General features: G+C 40.1%; 1 protein-coding gene across 1 annotated transcript in view; it reads left to right on the top strand.

The window, feature by feature from the left end:
- Positions 1 to 25656, top strand: part of LOC124605505 (pre-mRNA-splicing factor ATP-dependent RNA helicase PRP16) — a 186628-nt gene that overhangs the window by 65302 nt on the left and 95670 nt on the right. Inside the window, exon 11 of the mRNA XM_047137238.1 lies at positions 7412 to 7558. Coding sequence (XP_046993194.1) covers positions 7412 to 7558 — 147 coding nt within the window. The remainder of the gene's footprint in view (positions 1 to 7411; positions 7559 to 25656) is intronic.

The raw sequence follows: 25656 nt of genomic DNA, 5'->3' as shown, positions 1-25656 counted from the left end.
CCATTGCCAGTCTACATTTTATATCCTCTCTACTTCTACCATCATCAGTTATTTTGCTCCCCAAGTGCCTCATTTCCTCATCTAATTCCCTGAGCATCACCCGACTTAATTCAATTACATTCCATTATTCTCATTTTGCTTTAGTTGATGTTCATCTTATATCCTCCTTTCAAGACACTGTCCATTCCGTTCAACTGCTCTTCCAAGTCCTTTGCTGTCGATGACAGAATTACAATGTTATCAGCGAACCTCAATGTTTTTATTTCTTCTCCATGGATTTTAATACCTACTGCGAATTTTTATTTTATTTCCTTTACTGCTTGTTCAATATACAGATTCAATAACATCTGGGAGAGGCTACAACCCTGTCTCACTCCCTTCCCAACCACTGCTTCCCTTTGATTCCCGTCGACTCATAACTGCCATCTGGTTTCTGTACAAACTGTAAATAGCCTTTCACTCCCTGTATTTGACCCCTGTCACCTGTAGAATTTGAAAGAGAGTATTCCAGTCAACATTGTCAAAAACTTTCTCTAAGTCTACAAATGCTAGAAATGTAGGTTTGCCTTTCCTTATTCTATTTTCTAAGATAAGTCGCAGAGTCAGTATTGCCTCGCATGTTCCAACATTTCTATGGAATCCAAACTGATCTTCCCTGAGGTCAGCTTCTACCAGTTTTTCCATTCGTCTGTAAAGAATTCGTGTTAGTATTTTACAGCTGTGACTTATTAAACTGATAGTTCGGTATTTTCACATCTGTCAATGCCTGTTGTCTTTGGGATTGGAATTATTATATTCTTCTTGAAGTCTGAGGGTATTTCGCCTGTCTCATACATCTTGCTCACCAGATGGTAGAGTTTTGTCATGGCTGGCTCTCCTGAGGCTATCAGTAGTTCTAATGGAATGTTGTCTACTCCTGGGGCCTTGATTCGACTCAGGTCTTACAGTGCTCTGTCAAACTCTTCACGCAGTATCATATCTCCCATTTCATCTTCATCTACATACTCTTCCATGTCCTCAAGAACATTACCCTTGTATAGACCCTCTATATACTCCTTCCACCTTTCTGCTTTCTACTTTCCCTTCTTTGCTTAGTACTGGGTTTCCATCTGTGTTCTTGATATTCATGCAAGTCGTCCTCTTTTCTCCAAAGGTCTCTTTAATTTTCCTGTAGCCAGTATCTATCTTACCCTTAGTGATATGTGCCTCTACATCCTTACATTTGTCCTCTAGCTATCCCTGCTTAGCCATTTTGCACTTCCTGTCGATCTCATTTTTGAGACATTTGTATTCCTTTTTGCATGCTTCATGTACTGCATTTTTGTATTTTATCCTTTCATCAATTAAATTCAGTATCTCTTCTGTTACCCAAGGATTTCTATTAGCCCTCGTCTTTTTACGTACTTGTTCCTCTGCTACCTTCACTATTTCATCTCTCAAAGCTACCCATTCTTCTTCTACTGTATTTCTTTCCCCCATTCTTGTCAATCGTTCACTAATGCTCTCCCTGAAGCTCTCTACAACCTCTGGTTCTTTCAGTTTATCCAGATCCCATCTCCTCAATTTCCCACCTTTTTGCAGTTTCTTCAGTTTTAATCTACAGTTTATAACCAATTGATTGTGGTCAGAGTCTACATCTGGCCCTGGAAATGTCTTACAATTTGAAACCTGGTTCCTAAATCTCTGTCTTACCATTATATAATCTATCGGAGACCTTCTAGTATCTCCAGGCTTCTGCCATGTATACAACCTTCTTTTATGATTCTTGAACCAAGTGTTCGCTATGATTAAGTTATGCTTTGTGCAAAATTCTACCAGGTGGCTTCCGCTTTCATTTCTTACCTCCAATCCATATTCACCTACTATGTGTCCTTCTCTCCCTTTTCTACTGTCGAATTCCAGTCACCTATGACTATTAAATTTTTGTCTCCCTTCACTACCTAAATAATTTCTTTTATCTCATCATACATTTCATCAATTTCTTCATCATCTGCAGAGCTAGTTGGCATATAAACTTGTATTACTGTAGTAGGTGTGGGCTTTGTGTTTATCTTGGCCACAATAATGCATTCACTATGTTGTTTGTAATAGCTTACTCACATTCCTATTTTTTTTATTCATTATTAAACCTACTCCTGCATTACCCCTATTTAATTTTGTATTTATAACCCTGTATTCACCTGACCAGAAGTGTTGTTTCTCCTGCCACCGAACTTCACTAATTTCCTCTATATCTAACTTTAACCTATCCATTTCCCTTTTTAAATTTTCTAACCTACCTGCCCGATTAAGGGATCTGACGTTCGACACTCCGATCCGTAGAACACCAGTTTTCTTTCTCCTGATAACAATGTCCTATTGAGTAGTCCCTGCCTGGAGATCCGAATGGGAGACTATTTTACCTCCGGAATATTTTACCCAAGAGGATGCCATCATCATTTAATCATACAGTAAAACTGCATGCCCTCGGGAAAAATTACGGCTGTAGTTTCCCTTTGCTTTCAGCCGTTCACAGTACCAGCACAGCAAGGCCATTTTGATTAGTGTTACAAGGCCAGATCAGTCAATCATCCAGACTGTTGCCCCTGCAACTACTGCAAAGGCTGCTGCCCCTCTCCAGGAACCACACGTTTGTCAGGCCTCTCAACAGGTACCTCTCCGTTGCGGTTGCACCTGCGGTACGGCCATCTGTAACGCTGAGGCACGCAAGCCTCCCCACCAACAGCAAGGTCCATGGTTCAGCTTGGGTAGTGTAAATATTTTAAAGAGGGTAGAAAAATTATTAACTAGGGTGAAGATTAGTTCACTTTTTTACGCCCTGATAGGATGACTTGATTAACAAGGGGCTAAGTGCCAAGTGATTCATGTTTTGGCAGTCATGTGCCAATTCAGTGGACAAATAGATTTTGGGGGCTTTATGATGTATAATTTCGACATTGCGGTTGCTCCTTGATGGGGAAAAGGAGAGAGCAGATTGTATGATTCGCTGCAGCTGCCGATTCAGAGAAAAGTCCGTGTTGTGTTAGACATTTCTTATGCCTGAAGAAATATTTTGTCCGTAAAAATGATGGTAAATTATAGTGAAATAAAACTTGAGCATCTCCTGTGATCTAGATAGGTCCAGCAAATTGGTAGTCCATGAATAAAGCTTGCTCTGTTCCCATCTTCAGGCTCAAGTCAACCATAAAACAAAACGTTTCTGGAGTCCCTCCCACCACTGTGTCTACAGAAATTCATAGAATCATTTACTGAGAGTATCAAACAGTGGGAAATCCTGGACGGAATGTAACAATATTATGAAAAGGATAGTTGCTACTCACCATATAGCTGAGTCACAGATAGGCACAACAAAAAGACTGTCACAAAATGAGCTTTTGGCCAACAAGGCCTTTTTTTGAGGCTGTGGTCATGTGTGTGCGAGAAGCTCTGTGTGTGTGTGTGTGTGTGTGTGTGTGTGTGTGTGTGTGTGTGTGTGTGCGCGCGCGCTCGCGCACGGGCGCCCGCGCCCGCATGAAAGCTCATTTTGTGACAGTCTTTTTGTTGTGCCCATCTGTGACTCAGAATCTCCATTATATGGTGAGTTGCAACTGTCCTTTTCATAATATTGTTACATTTACTGACAAAATTTTGTTGGACAGTAGAAGCATCCTAAAGAGCCTGGAGAATCTACAAAGGTGGGTGAAGAGCATATTCTGTGCAGAGAGACAGAAAATAAGACCCAACGTTGCTGATTTGTTTCTGTCAGATCATGCAATCTGATAGCTGAATATGTGGTGGCGTACACAGTTTTCCACAGTGAAGTCCATTCTCTGTAATGTGATTGTTTAGTGAGAGAGTAAGATGTACACGCAACTATATTGTCAATAATAATAATGCAGCTTCTTTCTTTAAATACTGGAAATATATAATGTTTCATCTTTGTAGCAATAGTGATCCTCTTCATCAATCATATGACTGTTTGCATTGCTTACATTGGGTATTCACAATGATAAAGTATATTTAAGGCATTTTCTGACTGTAAAAAATATGAGCTTATTCTGTATGTCTTATGCAAGCAGCTCGCACAAGTGTTGAGATTCTTTGTATTGCCTCATTTTTAAATCTCTCAGCATCGGCAATTCTGAATGTACTGTTTTTCTTGGCAAATTCGTCTGTCCCATAAATTCAGTAGGCAGGCTTGTGTGCATTGACAAGAATCACCAATTCTGCTATGGTCTGTGCCAAACTCTGATGTATTCCGTTAGAGGGTAACCACACAATATTATCTGCCTTTTCAGTATTCATAATTAGAGGTTTGTTAACTTGCACATAGGGGATGCCAGCTTTGTCCATAATAATAACACAAGACAACATTTGTTGTCTAAACCACTGTTAAAGACACTGTACGGCACGTCAGAATAGTAATATTCAGAATTATTAGTCTTTGACGCTTTAAAAATTTGCTTACAGTGTGGAGTAATGCCAGTTTCTGCTGCTCTGACATGAAGCTCTGTAAGGCTTATTACTTTTGGCAACCAGAACATTGTGTTTACCATTTCCACACTCATTTTATAGCCTCTTTCATGTGCAAAACTGATTTATCCGCTGTAAGATATTCACCTTTGGCATACATATTATGCATTACAAAACGTTGTTTGTGAAATTGTCGATATCACACACATCTTTTTCCAGTTTTGGTACTTGCCTCATGGCTTTAAAGCAGCTGAGATGCAGTTTTGAGTAGATACATTCTGTTCACTGGATATTCCCTGTTAAGTCCTTAGACCAGCCCCACAGTCTTCTTCCATGTGCAGCTGATCCTTGGCAGCTGCATGACACACACCTTGTGCCATCACTGATTTGCCAGAAAACTATTGTTTTAAAACACTGGTCCACACAGATCATTATTCCTCTAGCTTGTTTGTATGGTACTTGGTGTGATTGCTTCTTATCACTCATGGCAAACACTATGAGAAAAAAAATAATCTGTATGCACTGACCACTATAACTGAAATGAACCCTAAACATTAAGAACACAACAGGATGTGCACAGAACAAAAAGAAGAAAGTGACTGGTTGAAAGTCATGTGGTACAGTTCAACTTGCTTCCATAAAACTGGCCTGTAGCCACCTTTACACATGCTCCAAACTCAATAAATGTGACCTCAGATCAGTCTAGAAGTAATGGTCTTTTAACTATGAAGAACACCCCCCCACCCCTGTAAACAAGAAGAGCATTGTTCTTTATAATCAATGCTTCATAGCACAAAGTCTTTATGTAACAGAATCTGTATACCTGCCATTGCACTTAACTGGTGGAAGGAGGAGGAACATAAATAAGAATGCACTTTTCAGGAGGAAGTTCCAGTGGGAGAATAAACACAATAGTATCTGCTTATCAATGGTCTTGTTATTAAACATTATTTGTCCATTCTTTGCTTTGATTTGAAATGGTAAGTTCAATTTTCATTGGGGATTTATTAATCTTTGAAATGATTGAAAAAGGTACAGATATTTCATTTGTGTTCAGAATGTTATTAATTAATATATGTTTTTGACAATCAGTTTCGACAGTCGAAACTGTCATCATCTGATCTTTAAAAAATTCTTGGTTATAAATCAGGTTTATTGAAGATCATAAGATGACAGTTTCAACTGATGAAACCGGTCATCTGTAATAAATATAAATTAATGCGATCATGGTTATAAAAGGTTTTTTGAAGTTAAATATAGATGGCTCCTCCCATTTTCTCAATATGAGTAGCTTCAGTCGGACTATTACTACTTGAATTTTTTGTTGATTCAAATATATTTGAATTGTCATACTCTAAATTTTAAAGTTGCAGACAAAAGATTTTAAAATAATTTTAAATGTTTCAAAAAGAACCACTGCATTTTGTCAAACCATTCCACTGAAACTATTTTGAGAATTTCTGTAAACAGAACTTTAATATGTGTGTGTGTAATCAGTACACATTGATTCAAATGCAGCCAACAATGATAGAAAGTTGTTTATAGCACAGATCATGCCTACACTCATGAGCTGCAGAGTCAGAGGTAGCTGATCTGTTGAAGAAAGAGGCCCCTGAGTCTGAGATGAACTGTTCAGTGTGTTTCATATGACTGGGATATCATCAGACTGTGTTTGTGCCTCAGTTCAAGGAAAACTGCAACTATACAAATATGGTGGCATCGGTGACAGTGTGTAAATGATTGTTGTTGTCGTTGTTGTTGTTGACGACTATTCATATGCATGAGTCATAATGCAGCAAATCATTCAGTAGTTTAATACAAGACAATAAAAATTATGGACAGCTGCACCACCAATAATTACATCCATTCTGTAAGTACTGTAGTATAAGATACTGTTCCACATGTGTGTGCCATTACTTATGGCACAGACAATTACGTGCACAAGAACACTGCTATTGAAGGCGCAGATAACAAAAAATGAATCTGGCCTTGGTGACCAGAGACAGTGGTCATGTGTTGTGTGTGAGTTATGCTTAAAAGAAAACCTGTTGGCTGAAAGCTTAAATGTATAGCAGTCTTTTTGTCGTGCCTTTTGGTGACTCAACATCTCATCTATATGGTGAGTAGCAATTTACCCTTTTCATTAGTTTATCGGTATTCAATGCTTGATTTTCCACTGTCTGGAAAATGGTCATTTTAAGAGTTGGATACGCATTACAGTGGCTGACAGTAATTGCATGTGAGTATGTTGAAAACCATATGAGGTTCAACATCCTGCTTGCATTATGGGTATCCAGTTGTTTGGCTGCAATACCCTTCAGTGAACTGAACCTTCAGCACGACAGTGTACCAGTCAGTGACTTCAAAATTTCATCAGAATGGTTTGAATGATATGTACTAGGCGTGAGAGTGCATGTCTGACCCCTAAGTCACCTCACCTCAGTCTTATTTAGCACATCTGTGATGCCACTGAGTAAGATGAAGTGCACTTAGGACCCAGTGACAGTGAAGTTTCTGAGTTGTGAGTGGTGATTGAGTAATCATTAATTACCAAGGCTCTCCAGCACTTTTGATGTCTTTAATAGAATCCAGCCGACAGCACTATCATTAAGGTTAAAAGTGGGTGGTGCTTCATTCTGTTAGGTACATATCTCTAATTCAGTTGCTCCTGAATATGTATTGAAATAAATTAGTGACATACAATCGCTCTATTGGCCAATTCACTGGTATATCCATACAGTTAACTGCTGCTCCCTTTTTGCAGCTAAAGCTCACCTATCTGCAATTAGCTACGTGTATGAATTAACCATTATCAGTGCAGCTTTGACTGCTACAGCTTGATTCATGGAGTGAGATTGCATTTTTGCTTCATATGTAGATAGCAATATTTACTATAAAATGAAAAAAAATATTAAATTTCATATTTGTGGCTTCATAAATTTGTTTTTTGTTGTTCCAGAAAACTATTATAAAATACATGACAGACGGTATACTGTTGCGAGAGTCTCTCCGGGAGTCAGATCTAGACAACTACAGTGCAATTATAATGGATGAAGCACATGAACGCTCTCTCAGCACAGATGTGTTATTTGGTCTCTTACGTGAGGTAAGTGCGCAACATTTTCATTTCTGAAATTACCAGTTTATATACTTTCATCCTGAGATCAGTATATATCATGTGTTGGTACATAATGACTCCATGGTGACCTTTCCAATCTATTCCATACAAAATTAGAGAGAAGGTAATGTAAATTTAAATTAGCAATAATTTGAGTAAAGTAACTCTCATTGAATCTGATAAGTGTGTTACAAAATGCCATGTTTGTTCCAGTAGTTAGAGTGATTAGTTCATATTTGATATAGAATTTAGAGCAGATGAGAATAACGCCAAAACTAAAATTATTCGAAAATGTTGCTGAACTGAAGCAGGGGGAATAGCGATAGACAGAAAAGGATGGCAAAATGCAGGGCTGGAACTAGGATTTTTGCCAAGGTGGGCAAGCTTAAATTTTCCAATCTTTCTATAACCCCCACCCATAAAAATAAAGTTTTATTACAGTAATTTAGGTAATGTGTTGTGAAATAAATATCACCATCTCATAACATTGACTTATTTTATTGATTGAGTTAAGGTCAGTTGCAAAACAAATCAACAAACAGTTTAAAAATACAAACAAATAAAAAATAATTATTCATTATTCAAATAATAGATTTACGATTTCACTTTCTGAGCTTTTTTGCAACAAAAATGTTAATAATATCATAGTTTCTGTGTCCAGATTATCATACATTAAAATCTAGTATAAGCCAACAGAGATAAAATTTACGTTTTATATTTTGCCCAATAATCAGATACACAGATCACCTTATCATTAGCTACCTGTAAATCTAGTCGCATACAGCTCGTGATGAGGTTTGGGCACACCAGTTGGTGGTCATCCGTGCGGGCATTCCCACAGTCACATAGTGTTTCTCCATCGAAATAGTCCTATTGGGCAGTCTGTTGGGCAGTCTATTCCTCAGCCTGTTGAGAGCCTTTCTGGTTGTGATGGATTTGTTACTTCCAGCCACAAGTTCTTCCTTCAGTTGCAGCATAGGATAGCTGAAGTCTCCTGTCTTTGTCGGTGACGTTGATTTGCTCTAATTTCTGATAAAAGCTATTTCTTGAGTGAAACTGCCTGGACTGTTGTCGGTGCCTGTGTAGAGAGTGACGATTATCTGTCAAATTTCTCTCCCTCTCCACCTCGGCAGCTACTTGCCTCCGTATACGGGGGGGGAGCTGTGCCTATGAGAGCATTTGGTATGGGCATCAAACATCCTGATATGATGCAGGATGACTGATTTGTTTATCGAAGCACTTGTGGAGTCAGCACCCTAGTTTTTGTTGGTAAGGTCACAAATGATACTGTTCCTACCACTGAACTTTTGCTTAGTGTCTGAACAGTACTGTTTAAATGTCAGTGTTCTGTCCAAATACATGCCTAAGTATTTGGGAGTGTAGCAGTGCTCTAACTCTTGCCCTTTCCAGTGCATATACACTCCTGGAAATTGAAATAAGAACACCGTGAATTCATTGTCCCAGGAAGGGGAAACTTTATTGACACATTCCTGGGGTCAGATACATCACATGATCACACTGACAGAACCACAGGCACATAGACACAGGCAACAGAGCATGCACAATGTCGGCACTAGTACAGTGTATATCCACCTTTCGCAGCAATGCAGGCTGCTATTCTCCTATGGAGACGATCGTAGAGATGCTGTATGTAGTCCTGTGGAACGGCTTGCCATGCCATTTCCACCTGGCGCCTCAGTTGGACCAGCGTTCGTGCTGGACATGCAGACCGCGTGAGACGACGCTTCATCCAGTCCCAAACATGCTCAATGTGGGACAGATCCGGAGATCTTGCTGGCCAGGGTAGTTGACTTACACCTTCTAGAGCACGTTGGGTGGCACGGGATACATGCGGACGTGCATTGTCCTGTTGGAACAGCAAGTTCCCTTGCCGGTCTAGGAATGGTAGAACGATGGGTTCGATGACGGTTTGGATGTACCGTGCACTATTCAGTGTCCCCTCAACGATCACCAGTGGTGTACGGCCAGTGTAGGAGATCGCTCCCCACACCATGATGCCGGGTGTTGGCCCTGTGTGCCTCGGTCGTATGCAGTCCTGATTGTGGCACTCACCTGCACGGCGCCAAACACGCATACGACCATCATTGGCACCAAGGCAGAAGCGACTCTCATCGCTGAAGACGACACGTCTCCATTCGTCCCTCCATTCACGCCTGTCGCGACACCACTGGAGGCGTGCTGCACGATGTTGGGGCGTGAGCGGAAGACGGCCTAACGGTGTGCGGGACCGTAGCCCAGCTTCATGGAGACGGTTGCGAATGGTCCTCGCCGATACCCCAGGAGCAACAGTGTCCCTAATTTGCTGGGAAGTGGTGGTGCAGTCCCCTACGGCACTGCGTAGGATCCTACGGTCTTGGCGTGCATCCGTGCGTCGCTGCGGTCCGGTCCCAGGTCGACGGGCACGTGCACCTTCCGCCGACCACTGGCGACAACATCGATGTACTGTGGAGACCTCACGCCCCACGTGTTGAGCAATTCGGCGGTACGTCCACCCGGCCTCTCGCATGCCCACTATACGCCCTCGCTCAAAGTCCGTCAACTGCACATACGGTTCACGTCCACGCTGTCGCGGCATGCTACCAGTGTTAAAGACTGCGATGGAGCTCCGTATGCCACGGCAAACTGGCTGATACTGACGGCGGCGGTGCACAAATGCTGCACAGCTAGCGCCATTCGACGGCCAACACCGCGGTTCCTGGTGTGTCCGCTGTGCCGTGCGTGTGATCATTGCTTGTACAGCCCTCTCGCAGTGTCCGGAGCAAGTATGGTGGGTCTGACACACCGGTGTCAATGTGTTCTTTTTTCCATTTCCAGGAGTGTATAATTTTTCTTCAGCTTTCTTGTTTCTGAGGTGGAAACTGCAAACTTGCTTCTTTGATTGGTTTGGTTTCAGATGGTTTTGTTGATGATAATCCCCCAGTATTTCAGAGCTGCTAGTTAATTTCTCCTCCACTACCTCGAAGGGGCTCCCCTCGGACAACTACAGCCATGTCATTAGCACACATAAACTGCCGGCTATTGACATGTATTATCTACTCATTGGTGTATATCTTGAACAGCAGCGGATCTAACACACTGCCCTGCTGACCCCCTAGGGGCACCAGTTTCCTATCTGTACTGCCTCTCTATTCTTCTGCTGTCCTTTTCCCCTCCATTGGAGACCCTGTATGGGATATTTTTGAGAATGTGTTCTGAGGTTTTAATAGCCTGACATCAGAACAGCCCCTCATCTGTCTTCTCTTTCTTTCTTCGTTTTCCATCTCATACCCTTCCTCTGCTTTGGTGTTTGAAGTTCTTCTATGTTTCTTCTTGCTCCCTGTGTGCTCCTGAAGGCCAGCCCACACATTTGATGCATAACAGGTGCCTGGGTAGCGTGTAATTCCCAGCCCCGGCTGAACAGGCAGTTTGCATGTATCCTTGTACAGGCCAGGCCTAGGGAGGAGTGTTAACCTGAGTTGTGACCTTCTCAAATTGCCAGTTGGTCCCTCTGTGAGAAGTTCAGGAGGTGTGAACAATCACCTAAGGTGGGTGAGCCCCCTCCAAGTGGTCCCCCAGTTGGAAGGAGTACGCCACTGACAATCATGGGAGATTTTGTGAATTTTTCAGTCATTAAATTTTCATAGATTCATAAACAAAAGCAGTACTTTTTACCAACAAACTTTTTTTATTATACTAGTTGTTTGCGAAAAGGAATCTTTGTACTAATTGATTCATATTCTAGAAATAGAATGAGCCAGAGAAGCAATAAGCATCCTGGTTCAGGTATATAGTAAAGAAAGGTGTCTGTATTATTATCACAATCCACTATGTCATAATAAGTCACATCAGGAATTGTTTATCAGGTGTAGAAGTCTGAAAACGAAATTTCCCTCTAGATGGTGCTAGCTGTCAGCGTAGGGCCCGTGAGACCACATCTGCAGTGCCATCTGCTCCTTGTAACAGCTGACAACGAATGTCAAAACACAGTAACCCAAGTTCCATACATCTGTATCTGTTTCAAACCTGTAAACATGTTGAGTTTTGTGCCTACAAATTATGATTTGCAGACAGCATTGGTTTTCTGTTATCGTTTGAAGAAAACTGCTGTAGAATCGCATTGAATGCTTGTTGAAGCTTTCGGTGAACATGCTCTTGCTAAAACGCAATGTTTTGAGTGGCTCAAAAAATTCAAAAGTGGTGATTTTGATGTGAAAAACGACGAGTGCAGGAAACCACCAAAAAAGTTCAAAGACAATGAACTGCAGGCTTTATTGGATGAACACGATACTCAGACTCAACGGAACTCACAGAACAATTGAATGTGATGCATAAAGCCATTTCTCTTTGGTTTAAAGCTATGGTAAAGGTTCAGAAAGTGGGAAAATGTGTTCCGCATGAACCAAATGCAAGACAGCATGCAGATCAAAAGACCACTTGTGAAATGCTGCTCGCCAGATACAAAAGAAAGTTGCTTCTCCATTGAATAATACAGGTGATGAACATTGGATATATTTTGAGAATCCTAACCATCTTAAATCATGGGTGAATCCAGGCAAACCATCGACATCCAGGGCAAGACCAAATCGCTTTGGAAAGAAGACAATGCTCTGTGTTTGGTGGGATCAGAAGGGTGTCATCTATTATGAGCTGCTAATACCTGATGAAACCATTACCACTGATCGCTACCAACACCAAATGATCGATTTAAATTGAGCATTACATGCAAATTACCAGAATATGGAAAAAGGCCCCATGATAATGCCCCATCACACACAGTAAAATGGATCAGGGAAACGATCGAGACATTCAGTTGGTAAATACTAGGGATGCGGCTTATTCTCCAGCCTTGGCTCCATCTGATTATCATTTGTTTGCATCACTGAACAATGATTCAGTGTATATGATAATGTACAAAAATGCCTCGCTGACTAGTTCACTTCAAAAAAAGAACAGTTTTTTTGACGTGGCATTCATAGCCTGCCAGAGATGTGGGAGAAATGTATAAATAGCAATGGAGATTATTTTAAATAAAATATTATCAGTTTCAAAGAACAGCCGTGTAATTACTACAATCAAATTCTGGTTTCATACTTCTACACCTGGTATTTATGAGTAAATCTGCACATAATTTTATATGTGTAATTTTTGACTTGTATGGGTAATGCTGTAATTGGTGAAAGTTAATGTTTGATTTGATTGTAACTTTTGTTTTATGTCAGCGTGCTAGGAAGGAGAAACTGGTGATAGTTGGTGAGAGAGTCCAATCACAAAATAAATAAAACAAATAGTTCAATTCTTACTTCCACCTAGGTGAAACTGCGTCACTTGAGTGAATTCCTTCCTTCATCATCAACAGCAGCATGTCGAAATAAGCCACATCCATTATCATGACTTTCCGAAGTTCCTACTGACCTTCAGTCCTCAGTTCCTTCACTAGTAGGGAATATATGCAATTACCTTCATTGCCTCTTGCCAACCAGGCTTGAAACCAACATCATGTGGCTTTTCTTCATCATTATTGTGCCCTAATCCTAAGGGTTACAGACATTATGATGGCAATAGCTCCAGAAAGCAACTTCTTCCCCCATGCACAAAATTCTGTATAAACGTAAATTTAGATAAACAGTGACTGTGATACGAAGTGTCATAATATAAAATGAAGAGTTCAGCCCATAATTGAGAACAGAATTCAAATAATTTTGTGTTAGTTATACAAGAGAACAGGAATTACGTAATTAATAATAATAATAATATCAAAAAATAAAAACAGTTACTTAACAAATAGGAATCTCCAGCTCTCAGGAATTTTTAATTTGAATCAAAGAATGTACAAGAAATTAGACAGTCGCCTTCAAGATTCATGCAGTATTACCATCTAGTATGCAAGCATGGATTTGTGCCTAGACTATATGGCAAAAAATAAAATTATCCATTTGGGTTTTGGTTGTGTTAGTTGGTTCAGTTTAGTTTGGTATTGCCCAGTACTATTTCACTTGCAACACTTTGTGACTTGTACCAAATCATCAATGGCAACTTAATAAGTGTTTTCACTTTCAAGCATCTGTTCCCAGATGTTTATTGCATAACTGCATTTACAATTCAGTCCATTAATGTGGCACTGATACACTCTTTCTCTATGAGAACTCAAACAAGAGCGCTGCCAATCTAACAGTAATACAAAAGCTTTCTTACATTACAGTCCCGAAACGTCATTTGTTTTCTCCTAAGAGATACCATAATCCTGTTTATTCTGTGCACATCTTCTGGGTCCATGAACTACATTCCGGATGCTCAGCAAGTAGTCAGCATCTTCCTGGCTTCCGCGTACTGTGGCTACATATTTCCTCTTATGCCCTCATAGGAACAAATATGGTATGCACACTAGGTCTATCAATATTTGACCCCGTAATCATCGTGATCATCTGTAGCTGACACTACAGTTTTTGTACAGCAGAACAGGACCTAACCAACAATGTCCTGTTACACTACATATCCCCGCACTCATGCGGAAGACGTCACTTTATCATTTTCTTATATAATAAATATAAATCTCCTTAAGTATCTTTTCTATTTATGCATGACATCCCCACTAACTCCTACTTAAATTCTTTTTCATTGCATCATAGCTGAACCTCTCCATTTTTGGGTAAGCACTGCACAACTTACTTTCATTTGTACTTGAAAGTGACCCTGCATCAACTATTTCATGAAAGTGGTACAGACCATTTCTCTTGCAATTGGACCTTACATTGCTGCAGTACAGATCAGTCACTCCAATCTCTGTCTACCCACATAATATCCAATCCTTCATGAGTTCACATTATTTGTACACCTTATTTTTGTCAGACAATACTGCTCAGCAAATTTAACTGCTTTATTGACCAGGAACGAAGAGGTTCTTTAATTCATTTTTCTCAAATTTTACCCTCTTTCTTCTCTCTCTATGTATTATTTGTCCTGTTCCCTATTCTTGCCGTGCAGTATCAATAACTATTTTCATTTGTATTTCTCTCACGCAAGTGTTTTCGACGTGCATTGATAATACTTTCTATTTTAATCTACCATGTTCTTTTATTATAATTTATGTGGGTCATTTGATGCATCACAGATTATTTCATTGATGTATCCTTTATTTCCCTCGAAAACGTGACGTGACTAAGTTGTCATTTGTCCATGCCCTTTGTGTCATGAGAGTAGGAGTCAGTCACATTATACAGCTTCATACTTTCGTATTCCCTCCTAAGGGCAGTCCTGTTAGTCCGTTGTTGTCGGGTTACTTCGACGTACAAACACTTGAGACTTAATCTGGTTATTTTTATTTGACTTTATTTCGCTTGTACTATTATATATAGTTGGTCATGGCAACTAGAAAGGAGGTTGTTGGAATATAGATAGTGGTAAGGCCATGGACATCAGGAATGTTAATGTAAAGGGAGGTCCCATCAATAGTGATGACCTGGGCATCATGTGATAAAGGGACAAGAACTGTGGAGAGGCAGTGGAGGTAATATTTGGTGTCTTTTATGTTGAAGGGTAATAAGTTGAAGGTGTTGGTCTTCAAGAGCAGAGATTGTCTCTGTGGGGGGCACAGTAAGTGGCCACAATGGGGCACCCTGGGTGGTTAGGTTTATGGACTTTAGGAAGCATGTAGAAGGTAGGAGTATGGGGAGTGGTAGAGGTGAGTTGAGAGATGGACTTAAGGGAGAGGTTCTGGGATGGGTCTAAGGATTTGAGTAGTGACTGAAGATCCTTTCCTAGCACCCAACAGATTCCAAACCAACAACTTCCTTCCTAGTCACCATGACCAACCATATCCTCACCCACAGTTATTTCTCCTTAGAAGGCATTACCTACAAACAAATCTGGGGTACGGCTATGGGCACCTGCATGGCACCATCGTATGCCAACCTATTCGTCAGCCATCTAGATGAATCCTTCCTAAAAAAAACCAGAATGTTAAACCCCTCACCTGGTTCAGATTTATTGATGACATCTTTGCAATCTAGATCGAGGGTGAGGATACCCTATCCACATTCCTCCAGGACCTCAGCAACTTCTCCCCCATTTGCTTCGCCTGGTCATTCTCAGCCCAACAAGCCACCTTCTAGATGTTGAGCTCCATCTCAAAGATGCTACATCAGTACCTCTGACCATATCAAACCTACTAACCACCAGCAATACCTCCACTTCGACAGCTGCCACCCATTCCACACTGTGAAGTCCCTTCCATACAGCCTAGCCACCCATAGTCGTCGCATCTGCAGTGATGAGCAGTCCCTCTCGATATATACCAAGGGTCTCACCGAGGCCTTCACAGACCATAATTATCCTCCCAATCTTGTACAAAAACAAATCTCCTGTCCCATATCTTTCCAGTCTCCCACCACCTCCAAAAGTCCCACCGTCTGGCCACAAAAGAGCATTCCCCTCGTAATTCAGTAGCACCCAGGACTGGAGCAACTGAATTACATCCTCCACCAGGGTTTTGACCACCTCTCGTCGTGCCCTGAAATGAGAAATGTTCTGCCCACTACCCTTCCCACCCCTCGCACAGTGGTATTCCACCATCCACCGAACCTACACAATATACTCATCCATCATTACACAACCCCTACTCCCAACCCATTACCTCATGGCTCATACCCCTGTAATAGACCTAGATGCAAGACCTGTCCCATACATCCTCTCATCACCACCTACTCCAGTCCAGTCACTAACATCACCTATCCCATCAAAGACAGGGCTACCTGTGAAACCAGTCGTGATCTGCAAGCTGAGCTGCAATCACTATGCAGCATTCTGTATAGGCATGACAGCCAACAAGCTGGCTGTCTGCATGAATGGCCACCGACAAACTGGCCAAGAAATAAGTGGGCCACCATGTTCCTGAACATGAACATGCTGCCAAACATGACATCCTTCAATTCGAGGACTGTTTCGCAACATGCACCATATGGATCCTTCCCACCAACACCAGCTTTTCTGAATTCTGCGGGTGGGAACTTTCCCTGCAATACCTCCTACATTCCTGTAACCCTCCTGCCCTCAACTTTTGTTAGTGTCCTCACCCATCCAGCGCCTTCCCTGTTCCCGTTCTAGCACTACACAGTCATCGTTCTACCATCACACCCAATCTTTTTACTTCACTCCTTTTCCGATACTCCCCCCCCCCCCCCCCCTCCCCTCCCCTGCCCTCCATCTAACCTGAAGTACTTCACTGTCCACACCCCCATCATACTATCCTTCTCCCTCACCGCCCCAGCCTCCTCCTTACCCCCACACAGTTGCCACTCCCATCATGCACTGGAGCTGCTCTTCACAGTATGGTTTCAGTTGCCTGAAAATGCAGTCGTGTGTGTGAGTTGCATTTGTTTGTGTGTGTGTGTGTGTGTGTGTGTGTGTGTGTGTGTGTGTGTGTCGTCTTTTGTTGAAGGAGGTCTTAATGGCAAAAGGCTTTATTTGTGATAGTCTTTTTGTTGTGCCTATCTGCGACTCAGCATCTCTGCTATATGGCAAGTAGCAACTTTCCTTTTTATAATATTGTTACACTCCATCGTGGATTTTCCATTGTTTGAAATTGAAAGACAATAATGACAATAACAAAAAACTGTTTGCTACTTTAAACACTAAATTCGAGACTTTGAGCACAAATGTTATCTTCAACCTCACAGAGCTCAGAAGAACCTATTAAAGCCTTAACAGACAAACTGGATAATATAAATACTACAACAGAAGATATTGTAGATGTTAAGTTTAATGCAAAACAGGATATCATACAAGAAACTATAACTAGTAACGTAAGTGAAGCATTAAAAGAGCATTTCAAAGCTAAAATAACAGAGCAGGCAACAAAGTTAACAGGTATTTACACAAAGGTTAACACTCTCATTGAAAACTTACCTGATGAAGTACATCAAGTAGTAAATATGGAATTAAAGCAATATTTTCGTTATGTTAGAGATAAGTTCAACAGCGTACAGTTTGAAATATCCAGCACAAACTTACGGGTAGACTCTTTACAGGATAACAAGCTCTTAAATAATGAAACAATGGAAAATCCAGAATAGAATGTAACAATATTAGAGAAGGAAAATAGGTGCTCACCATATAGCGGAGATGCTAAGTCGTGATAGGCACAACAAAAAGATTCACACAATTTTAGCTATCAGCCATTAAGGCCTTTGTCAACATTACACACACACACAAGCGCGCGCACACACGAGCTCAAATGCAACTTGCACGCACATCTGCAGTCCAGGCAGTGTGGTTTCAGTTGCCTGAGACTGCAGACATGTGTGCGAGTTGTTTTTGCATGAGTGTGTGTGTGCGCGTGTGTGCCTATTGTGACTTATTAAGTTGACATTTGATAATTTGATACAGGTCGATAGTCAGAAAGCTTTAGCAATTTTCTGTAGCAGAGAAGACACTTCAGAGAAGTCCGCACATGTAAGGCACAAAATTCTACATGGCGACTAGAATCACATACAAGCCATATTCATCAAATAATAGGTAATCCTTCAGCAGAACATTGTGACACAAGGTACAGGTTGCAAGTGAAATAGTACCAGACAATACCAAACTAAACTGAACCAACTAACACAGCCAAAACCCAAATGGATAATTTTATTTTTTGCCGTATAGTCTAGGCATGAATCCATGCACGAATCCATGCATGTGTACTAGATGGTAATACCGCATGAATCTTGAAGGCGACTGTCTAATTTCTTGTAAATTCTTTGATTCAAATTAAAAATTCCTGAGAGCTGAAGATTCCTATTTCTCAAGTAACTTATTATTATTATTATTATTATTATTATTATTTATTAAGTAATTCTTGTTCTCTTGTACAACTAACACAAAATTATCTGAATACTGTTCTCAATTATGGGCTGAACTATTCATTTTATATTATGCACTTCATACCACAGACACTGTTTATCTAAATTTATGTTTATACAGAATTTTATGCATGGAGGAAGAAGTTGTTTTTTGGAGCTATTGCTATCACAGTGTCTGTAACCTACACAGGTATATAGAAAATTATGACTTCTTGTATATTGCACAGTCCAAATATAAATTCATAATCAGTTATATTCTAGTAAAGGTTGTTTAAATTTGACAAAAACTGCACTATAAATTAAACAGTGAAAATTCCAAGTTTGAATATCAACAATATAAAGAAAAGGATTAATTGCCACTCACCATATGATGGGATAGCAGGGTATGGAGGGGGGAAGAGAAGATGTCTGGTAGCATTGAGCAATCAGGGACTAGATGGAGGCACCATAAGACTGCCACTAGGTATAGTATTGGGAGTCTATTGTGGGGGAGTAGAAAATGAGAGGAGCAGGGAAAGGAAAAGATGGGTGGGTATGTTGGGTGAGGGTGGCACAAGGTGAGGGTGAGGGGATGTGAATAGGGATGAGGTGATAAGAGAGAGGGGGTGGAAACTGGTGGGCTTAGTTTGAGGCTGGGATCTACATCTAAATTTATACTCTGCAAACCACTCTGAAGAGCATGATAGACGATGCATCCCACTGTACCCTTACTAGGGTTTTTTCCCATTTCTTCATATAGGGACTGTGGAAAGAATGATTGTTTGAATGCTTCTGTGCTGTAAATGTTCTAAGCTTACCCTCATGATCCCTATGTGAGCAATATGCAGGGTGTTGTAGTATATTCCTAGAGTCATCATTTAAAGCCGTTTCTTGAAAAGATTTTCTCGGGGTAGTTTATATCTTCAAGAGTCTGCCTGTTCATTTTCTTCAGTATCTCTTTATACTCTCCCATGGATCAAACAAACCCTCTCTGTATATGTTCAATAACCCCTGTTAGTCCTGTTTGGTACTGGTACCACACATGTGAGCAATATTCTAGAACCGGTCACACAAATGATTTGTAAGCAATCCCCTTTGTAGACTGATTGCGCTTCCCCAGTATTCTACCAATAAACTTAAGTCTAGCACTTGCTTTACTCATGACTGAGCCTATGTAATCAGTCCATTTCGTATATCCACAAAGTGCTATAATCGGGTATTTGTACGGGTTGGCCGATTCCGCACCACTTTGAAATGTTAAAAACTGACTGAATATTTATGCAGCTTCTATCAGACAATATTTCATTATAGATAACTGAATTGTCTGCTAAAAGTCTGCGGTTACTATTAACATTGTCTGCAAGGTCAACAATCTGCAACATAAACAACAAGGATCACAACACATTTCCCTGTGCCCATCTGAAGTACTTCTACGATTGACAATGACTCTCCATCCAAGAAAAAATGCTGCATCCTCCCTACCAAAAAGTCCTCAATCCAGTCACAAATTTCACTTGAGACTCCATGTAATCATACTTACGACAATAAGCATAGGTGTAGCACTGAATCAGATGTTTTTTGAAAATCAAGAAATACTGCATCTACCTGACTCTATTGATCCAGAGCTTTCAGTGTGTCATGTGAGAAAAGTGTAAGTTGTGTTTCATGTGTTTGATATATTTTGAATCAATGCTGGTTGGCATATACGAGGTTGTTCTATTCGCGATACCTCATTATGTTGGTGCTCAGAACATGTTCTGAGATTTTATAACAAATCGAAGTCAAGGATATTGGACAGTATTTTTGTAGATCACTTCTACTACCCTTCTTGTAGACGGGTGTGACCTGTGCTTTTTTCCAAGAACTGGGCAAGGCTTTTTGTTCAAGGGATCTACAATAGGTTATAGTTAGAACAAGGGCTAACTTAGCCACAGATTCAGTATAGAATCTGTTAGAGATTCCACCAGGCCTTGGAGGTGTGATCAGTTTTAATAATTACAGTTGTTTCTCAACAATGCTAACCATAACACTTATTTCACTCATCTTTTCAGTGGTAGGAGGATTAAATTGAGACAACTCGGCTGGGTTTTCCTTTGTAAAGGAGCTTTTGAAAGCAGAATAAAGCATTTCAGCTTTTGCTTTGCTGCCCTCAATTTCAGTTCTTGTCTCATTCACTATGGACTGGACACTAACTTTGGTGCCACTAACAGGCTTTACATTGACCATAATTTCCTTGGGTTTTGACCATAATTTCTTTGAGTTTTGTGAACAATCATTTGACAATATTCTGCTACGTTAGTTATTGAAGGCTTAACACATTGCTGTCTTGACAGCCAAGCACATTTTATTCAGCATCTCTCTGTCTATAGTTCTATGCTTTTGTTTTTCATCTATGCTTTTGTTTTTCATGTATGCTTTGTTTTTCATCTATTATGCAGTGATCTCTATTTCCTTAGAAGTTTCCTTACAGTGACTGTGTACCATTGAGGGTCCCTCCAGTTATGAGCTGTTCTACTAGGTACATATTTTTCCAGTGCATGGTCAACCATTCTTTTAAACTTGAGCCATAGCTCCTCAAAATACTTCTGCTCTGCACTGAAAGTTTCAAGTTCCTCATTGAGATATGACACTACTGATTTTTTATCTATTTTACTAAATATAATATCTTTCTGCTTGTTTTAGCTGTCCTTTGTTCTTTGGTAATCACTGTTGCCTCAACTGCATCATGTTCACTGATACCAGTTTCAGTGTGGACGTCCTGAAAGAGGTCAGGTCTGTGTGTTGCCATTAGATCCCGTATACTTCTATCATGAGTGGGGTTTCGAGTTATCAGTTCTAGGTAGTTTTCAGAGAAAGTATTTAGTGACATTTCACAGTATGTCTTGTCACACCCACCACTAACAAAACTGTAACTATCCCAATTCATTGTTGGATGATTAAAATCTCCTCCAGTGATAACAGGGAACTTGTGTACAAGTGAACTGAGGTTTTCTCTAAAGTTTTCAGTTACATCGGGAGATGAGTCTGTGGGTGATAGAAGGATCCAATTATTATTTTATGCCCATTACTGATAGTGGGTCTTGCCCCAACGATCTGATTTGAGTTTCCTGTCTATTGTGAAAAATACACCATCTTCATTTTCCATTTGCCTATTCTTTTGATACACACTTAATTTGTCCCCAAAAATCTCACTGCTATGAAATTCAGGCTTCAACCAGCTTTCTGTACCTTGTATTATGCGAACTTCACTGTTTTTTCAGGAGCGCCTCAAACTGTGGCACTTTGTTGCAAATGCTTCAGCAGTTAACCATTAGGATTTTAATATTTTCACCTGTTGAAGGCATTTCTTTTGATCTTACACTGATACTTCTGGGTTTCATACAGCTATCGTTATCTAGATTGGATAGAGAGTTGCCTAATCTAAAAAATCCTTGTGTGCACCCCACCACAGTTAGCAACCACAGTAGCAGCCTCCAATGTGTATCCCTTCACTGTAAATCACGTGACTGGAAAGAGAGCTTTCTTGAAGGTTTGTGTGACCTACTCGATTCTGATGTTCAGTGGTAATTTAGTTTTATTGTCTTGTCTCATGGTGTCTGACTTTACTGTCTTCTTGGTTTGTCTTTTCCCATCATGTCTACAGATTCATGTTTAACATACAAAAACCAGACATCTTTATAGTGCCACTTCACATGCAATATATGTAAGAGGACAACCTCTCGTGTTGTCTATGGCTCCTCTTCCCCCCCCCCCCCCCCCCCTCCAAAGGGGATGTCCTGAGACATGTTCTATTCTGTTTTGTCTCAAGTGCCTACAACATTTGTCTTACTGTGTGAGAAAAAGTACCGCCACAGCTGTACCTTGAGAATGTCCTCATTGTCTCACACTACCAGTTTCGGCAGCACAATACTGCCATCCTCAGGCCCCGCCACTGCCAAAAGAGTATCAAATTTCTCCTTGGCGCATTTATTGTGGGGTCATTGTTACTAGTATACGTGGGCTAGCTTTCCTCAGGAATCTCTGCTCAACACTGTGTTGTTTGAGAGACAACATGGTGTCAAGTAGAGACTCCTGTCGAAAGCTAGCCTAAGTATACTAGTAACAATGACCCCACAATAAATGCACCAAGGAAATTTGATACTCTTTTGGCAGTGGTGGGGCCTGAGGATGGTGGTATTGTGCCGCTGAAACTGGTCGTGTGAGACAATGACGACATTCTCAAGGTACAGCCGTGGTGGCATTTTCTTTCACACATATCATCAGCTGAAGTCCCTCGTCCATGCAGTAGGATGGACATCCGTAATTTGTCTAGTTGTTTGTCGGTCTTGTAAATAAGTCAAGGGAAGAATGCCAGTTATCCATAAGTAATGTGCAACCTTTATCCAACTATGGTTTACACATTTTAGCACTATATTTGTACTGCCCAGAAAGGTAGGGCCAGTCACGTCATCACCGGTATAAATTTTGAAAGAGAGGCAGTAACCAGAACTAGATTCACAATTTTTTAGACCTGTACATGATATGTTGCCCGTGTATGGATATTGCGTTGAACATAAGAAAGGCAGCCTCTGAAGTTCATTAGACTTTCTTCTACAGCTGTGTCCTGGTAAGGAAAGTATAATTCAAAAATTTTAAAAGAAAATACTAAATGATGGGCCCTACTTTTTTCTGTATATCACTTCAGTCTGCTTTCTCTTCAGCCATGATACAAAATAATATTGAATCCCTCTCTACTCATTGTGTCATGACAAATTGCTGTCTCCAAAGTCCTATTTTTGTGCCAGTACAATTTCGTTCCAGATTTTTGCAATTGTGACATCAGGATAAGTAATGCAAAATATGTCATAATCTCATCCAGCATAATTTCAAACAATTTATCACCTTTTCAGCTTCTTTTTCTGTGTTTGTTGTTCAGTTGTTTTCTCGTATAAGCAATTTTTGTGCCGCCTTTATTGTTCAGTTGTTTCCTCGCATAGACATTAGTCTCATCAAAAATCTGTTTGAACAATTGCCCCATCCATATATTCTAAAAATGTATAGTTCACATGCTGCATGTACATTTATTAAACAAATTTTCGCAAGCCCCACTTCAGACATAGAATGTAAAAGGATAACAGGGTTATTATCAGTTTTTTTTCCAGTCCCATTCACTTTGTTTAGTCTGTGTCATACTATGAACATGTGTTGAAGAGGCCAGTGCACACTCATCATTATCATCACTTTCATCAATACGTTCATAAATATATTTACATTGAACTAGTGCTTGTGGTTCTTCATACCTGTATCACTAAAAGGCAAATCACATACTTCATTATCACTGTTGAAAAGAGTATCAGCAAGCCTTTGCAAACCCTCCTCATCACCACCACTAACTAATCGCTTCACTATGTTGGTTGTTTGGTGCGATCATCTGCCACATTATATTTGTGGCCGTGCTTCATTTTAGAATACTTTTGAGAGTTATCTGTTAGTTAGAAATTGGACCCCATGCATTCATATAGTGAAGCTTGCGTTTCCAAGCTGAGCATGTCATGCAGTTTAAATTATGTAGTCATGTCCTGCAACCTACAACTCATCATAAGGGTGATTGTGTTAATAGCTGTCAAATATTTTCTATTTTTCAAAGGTGATTTTTACATGCGCCTTTAAGAATTGCTTCGTACTGCATTAGAAAATGTATGTCTGGTCACTGACCTTCAAATCCTTTAATTATGAAGAAAATCAAAGAGGGCAGAGCAGCCTCATGTAAGTCATAAACAGTTTCGTTAGCTGTTTTTCTTTTTGTAGTGTTTCATATCATATAAACTAAAGTTTCTGTACACAGGACAGAAACCTCTCCCAGTGTAAATACTTAATTAGGAATTATTCTAGTCCTTCCAAACCACTAAAATTGAAAACAGTGTTTCTGTACTACAGTGTGTTTCAGGAAGAATAGTGAATATTTTAGGAGGTGGTAGTACTGACTAATTTGAATAAAACATTCTGTATAACATTTGTGCAATTTTTATTCGTTACAGAGCTACAGCTGTTACATTGTAACCTAAGCAAATATTCACGGAATGTGTTAGACTCCGACAAATGATGAAGTCCAAAATTGATTTTCGCTAATTCCAACTATGATTTGACTACACATTCGAATTCTCTTTGCAGCGCTATATGTAACTCTTGTGAGGTCATCTTCACTTTCTTTTACGAGGACAGCAAAGTTCATAATGTGAACAACGAACTCATCTCTTTGTATTTACTTTTTCTTTGTACACTTCACCTTTCTACCATCCCCACAGGCAAAAATTTGAAGAGGTAGGACCAGGGACGTAGGTGGTCAAGAAATGTGACAGTTTATGCCAATCCATCTCCCGAGGGTGTTGTTTAGACGATGGGTCACCTAATGACTAGAATGTGCACATACCGCATCTCATATTTACAGGGAAGTGTTTTGAAAACATGTCTCCACAAAAGCATGTGTGATTTCGTCAGACCACCAATGTGAGTTATGAGTGTCATTGATTCCGTAACAATTGGATTTGCAATTAGGTTCGAAAAAATTCCAATCATCTTTCCTCAGCTCCTTCTCGAAGATGTTGCATCTGCTGTAAATGATAGGGATTGAGGTCATCCGTACATGATGTCCACCATATTCTGGTATGCGAGACACGGGTATGTTTAGAAATTTGCTTGTGAAGGAGTGCATTCTACGAACATCTTACAGTACTAAATTCCATACAATCAGCTGGCATTTCACTGCCATGACTTGCGTCACCAGTGGAGGGTCACATGACTGACTGGTATCAGTTCTACGATATCTGCAGTGTGACAAAGTGGCCAGCGTGCTCTGTTAAGGAGATCACTATCATGCGTCACGAGCTTTATTATAATATTAATATGAATTACACTATAATGTAATACATTCATTTGAAGAGTCCATGTGAAGATACTCTTCATTGTAATAAAACAAACTGCCCAACTGAAAGTCTTACCTCACACTTAAATTCCACTATATTACTAAAAAGACATTTAATACACTGCGGAAGTGCATTAAATACAAATGTAGCCATGAATCTTACTACCTTCTGTACTAATGTTAAGACCTTGAAATCTTTATGGACTGGTCTTTTTATATTACATTCATATTATGCATCTTTTTTGATAAAAGGGAAATATTGATAATTGCAAGCTAGTTAGTTAGCAAAGGACATTATGTATATATAGTTTCAAATAGTTGTCAAAATACTGAATTTTTAGTAGATGTTCTAAAGATACTATTTTCAT

The sequence above is a fragment of the Schistocerca americana genome, chromosome 3 (genome assembly GCF_021461395.2).
Source record: "Schistocerca americana isolate TAMUIC-IGC-003095 chromosome 3, iqSchAmer2.1, whole genome shotgun sequence".
NCBI classification, from domain to species: Eukaryota; Metazoa; Arthropoda; class Insecta; order Orthoptera; family Acrididae; genus Schistocerca; species Schistocerca americana.
This window is presented reverse-complemented; position numbering and strand designations above follow the sequence as displayed.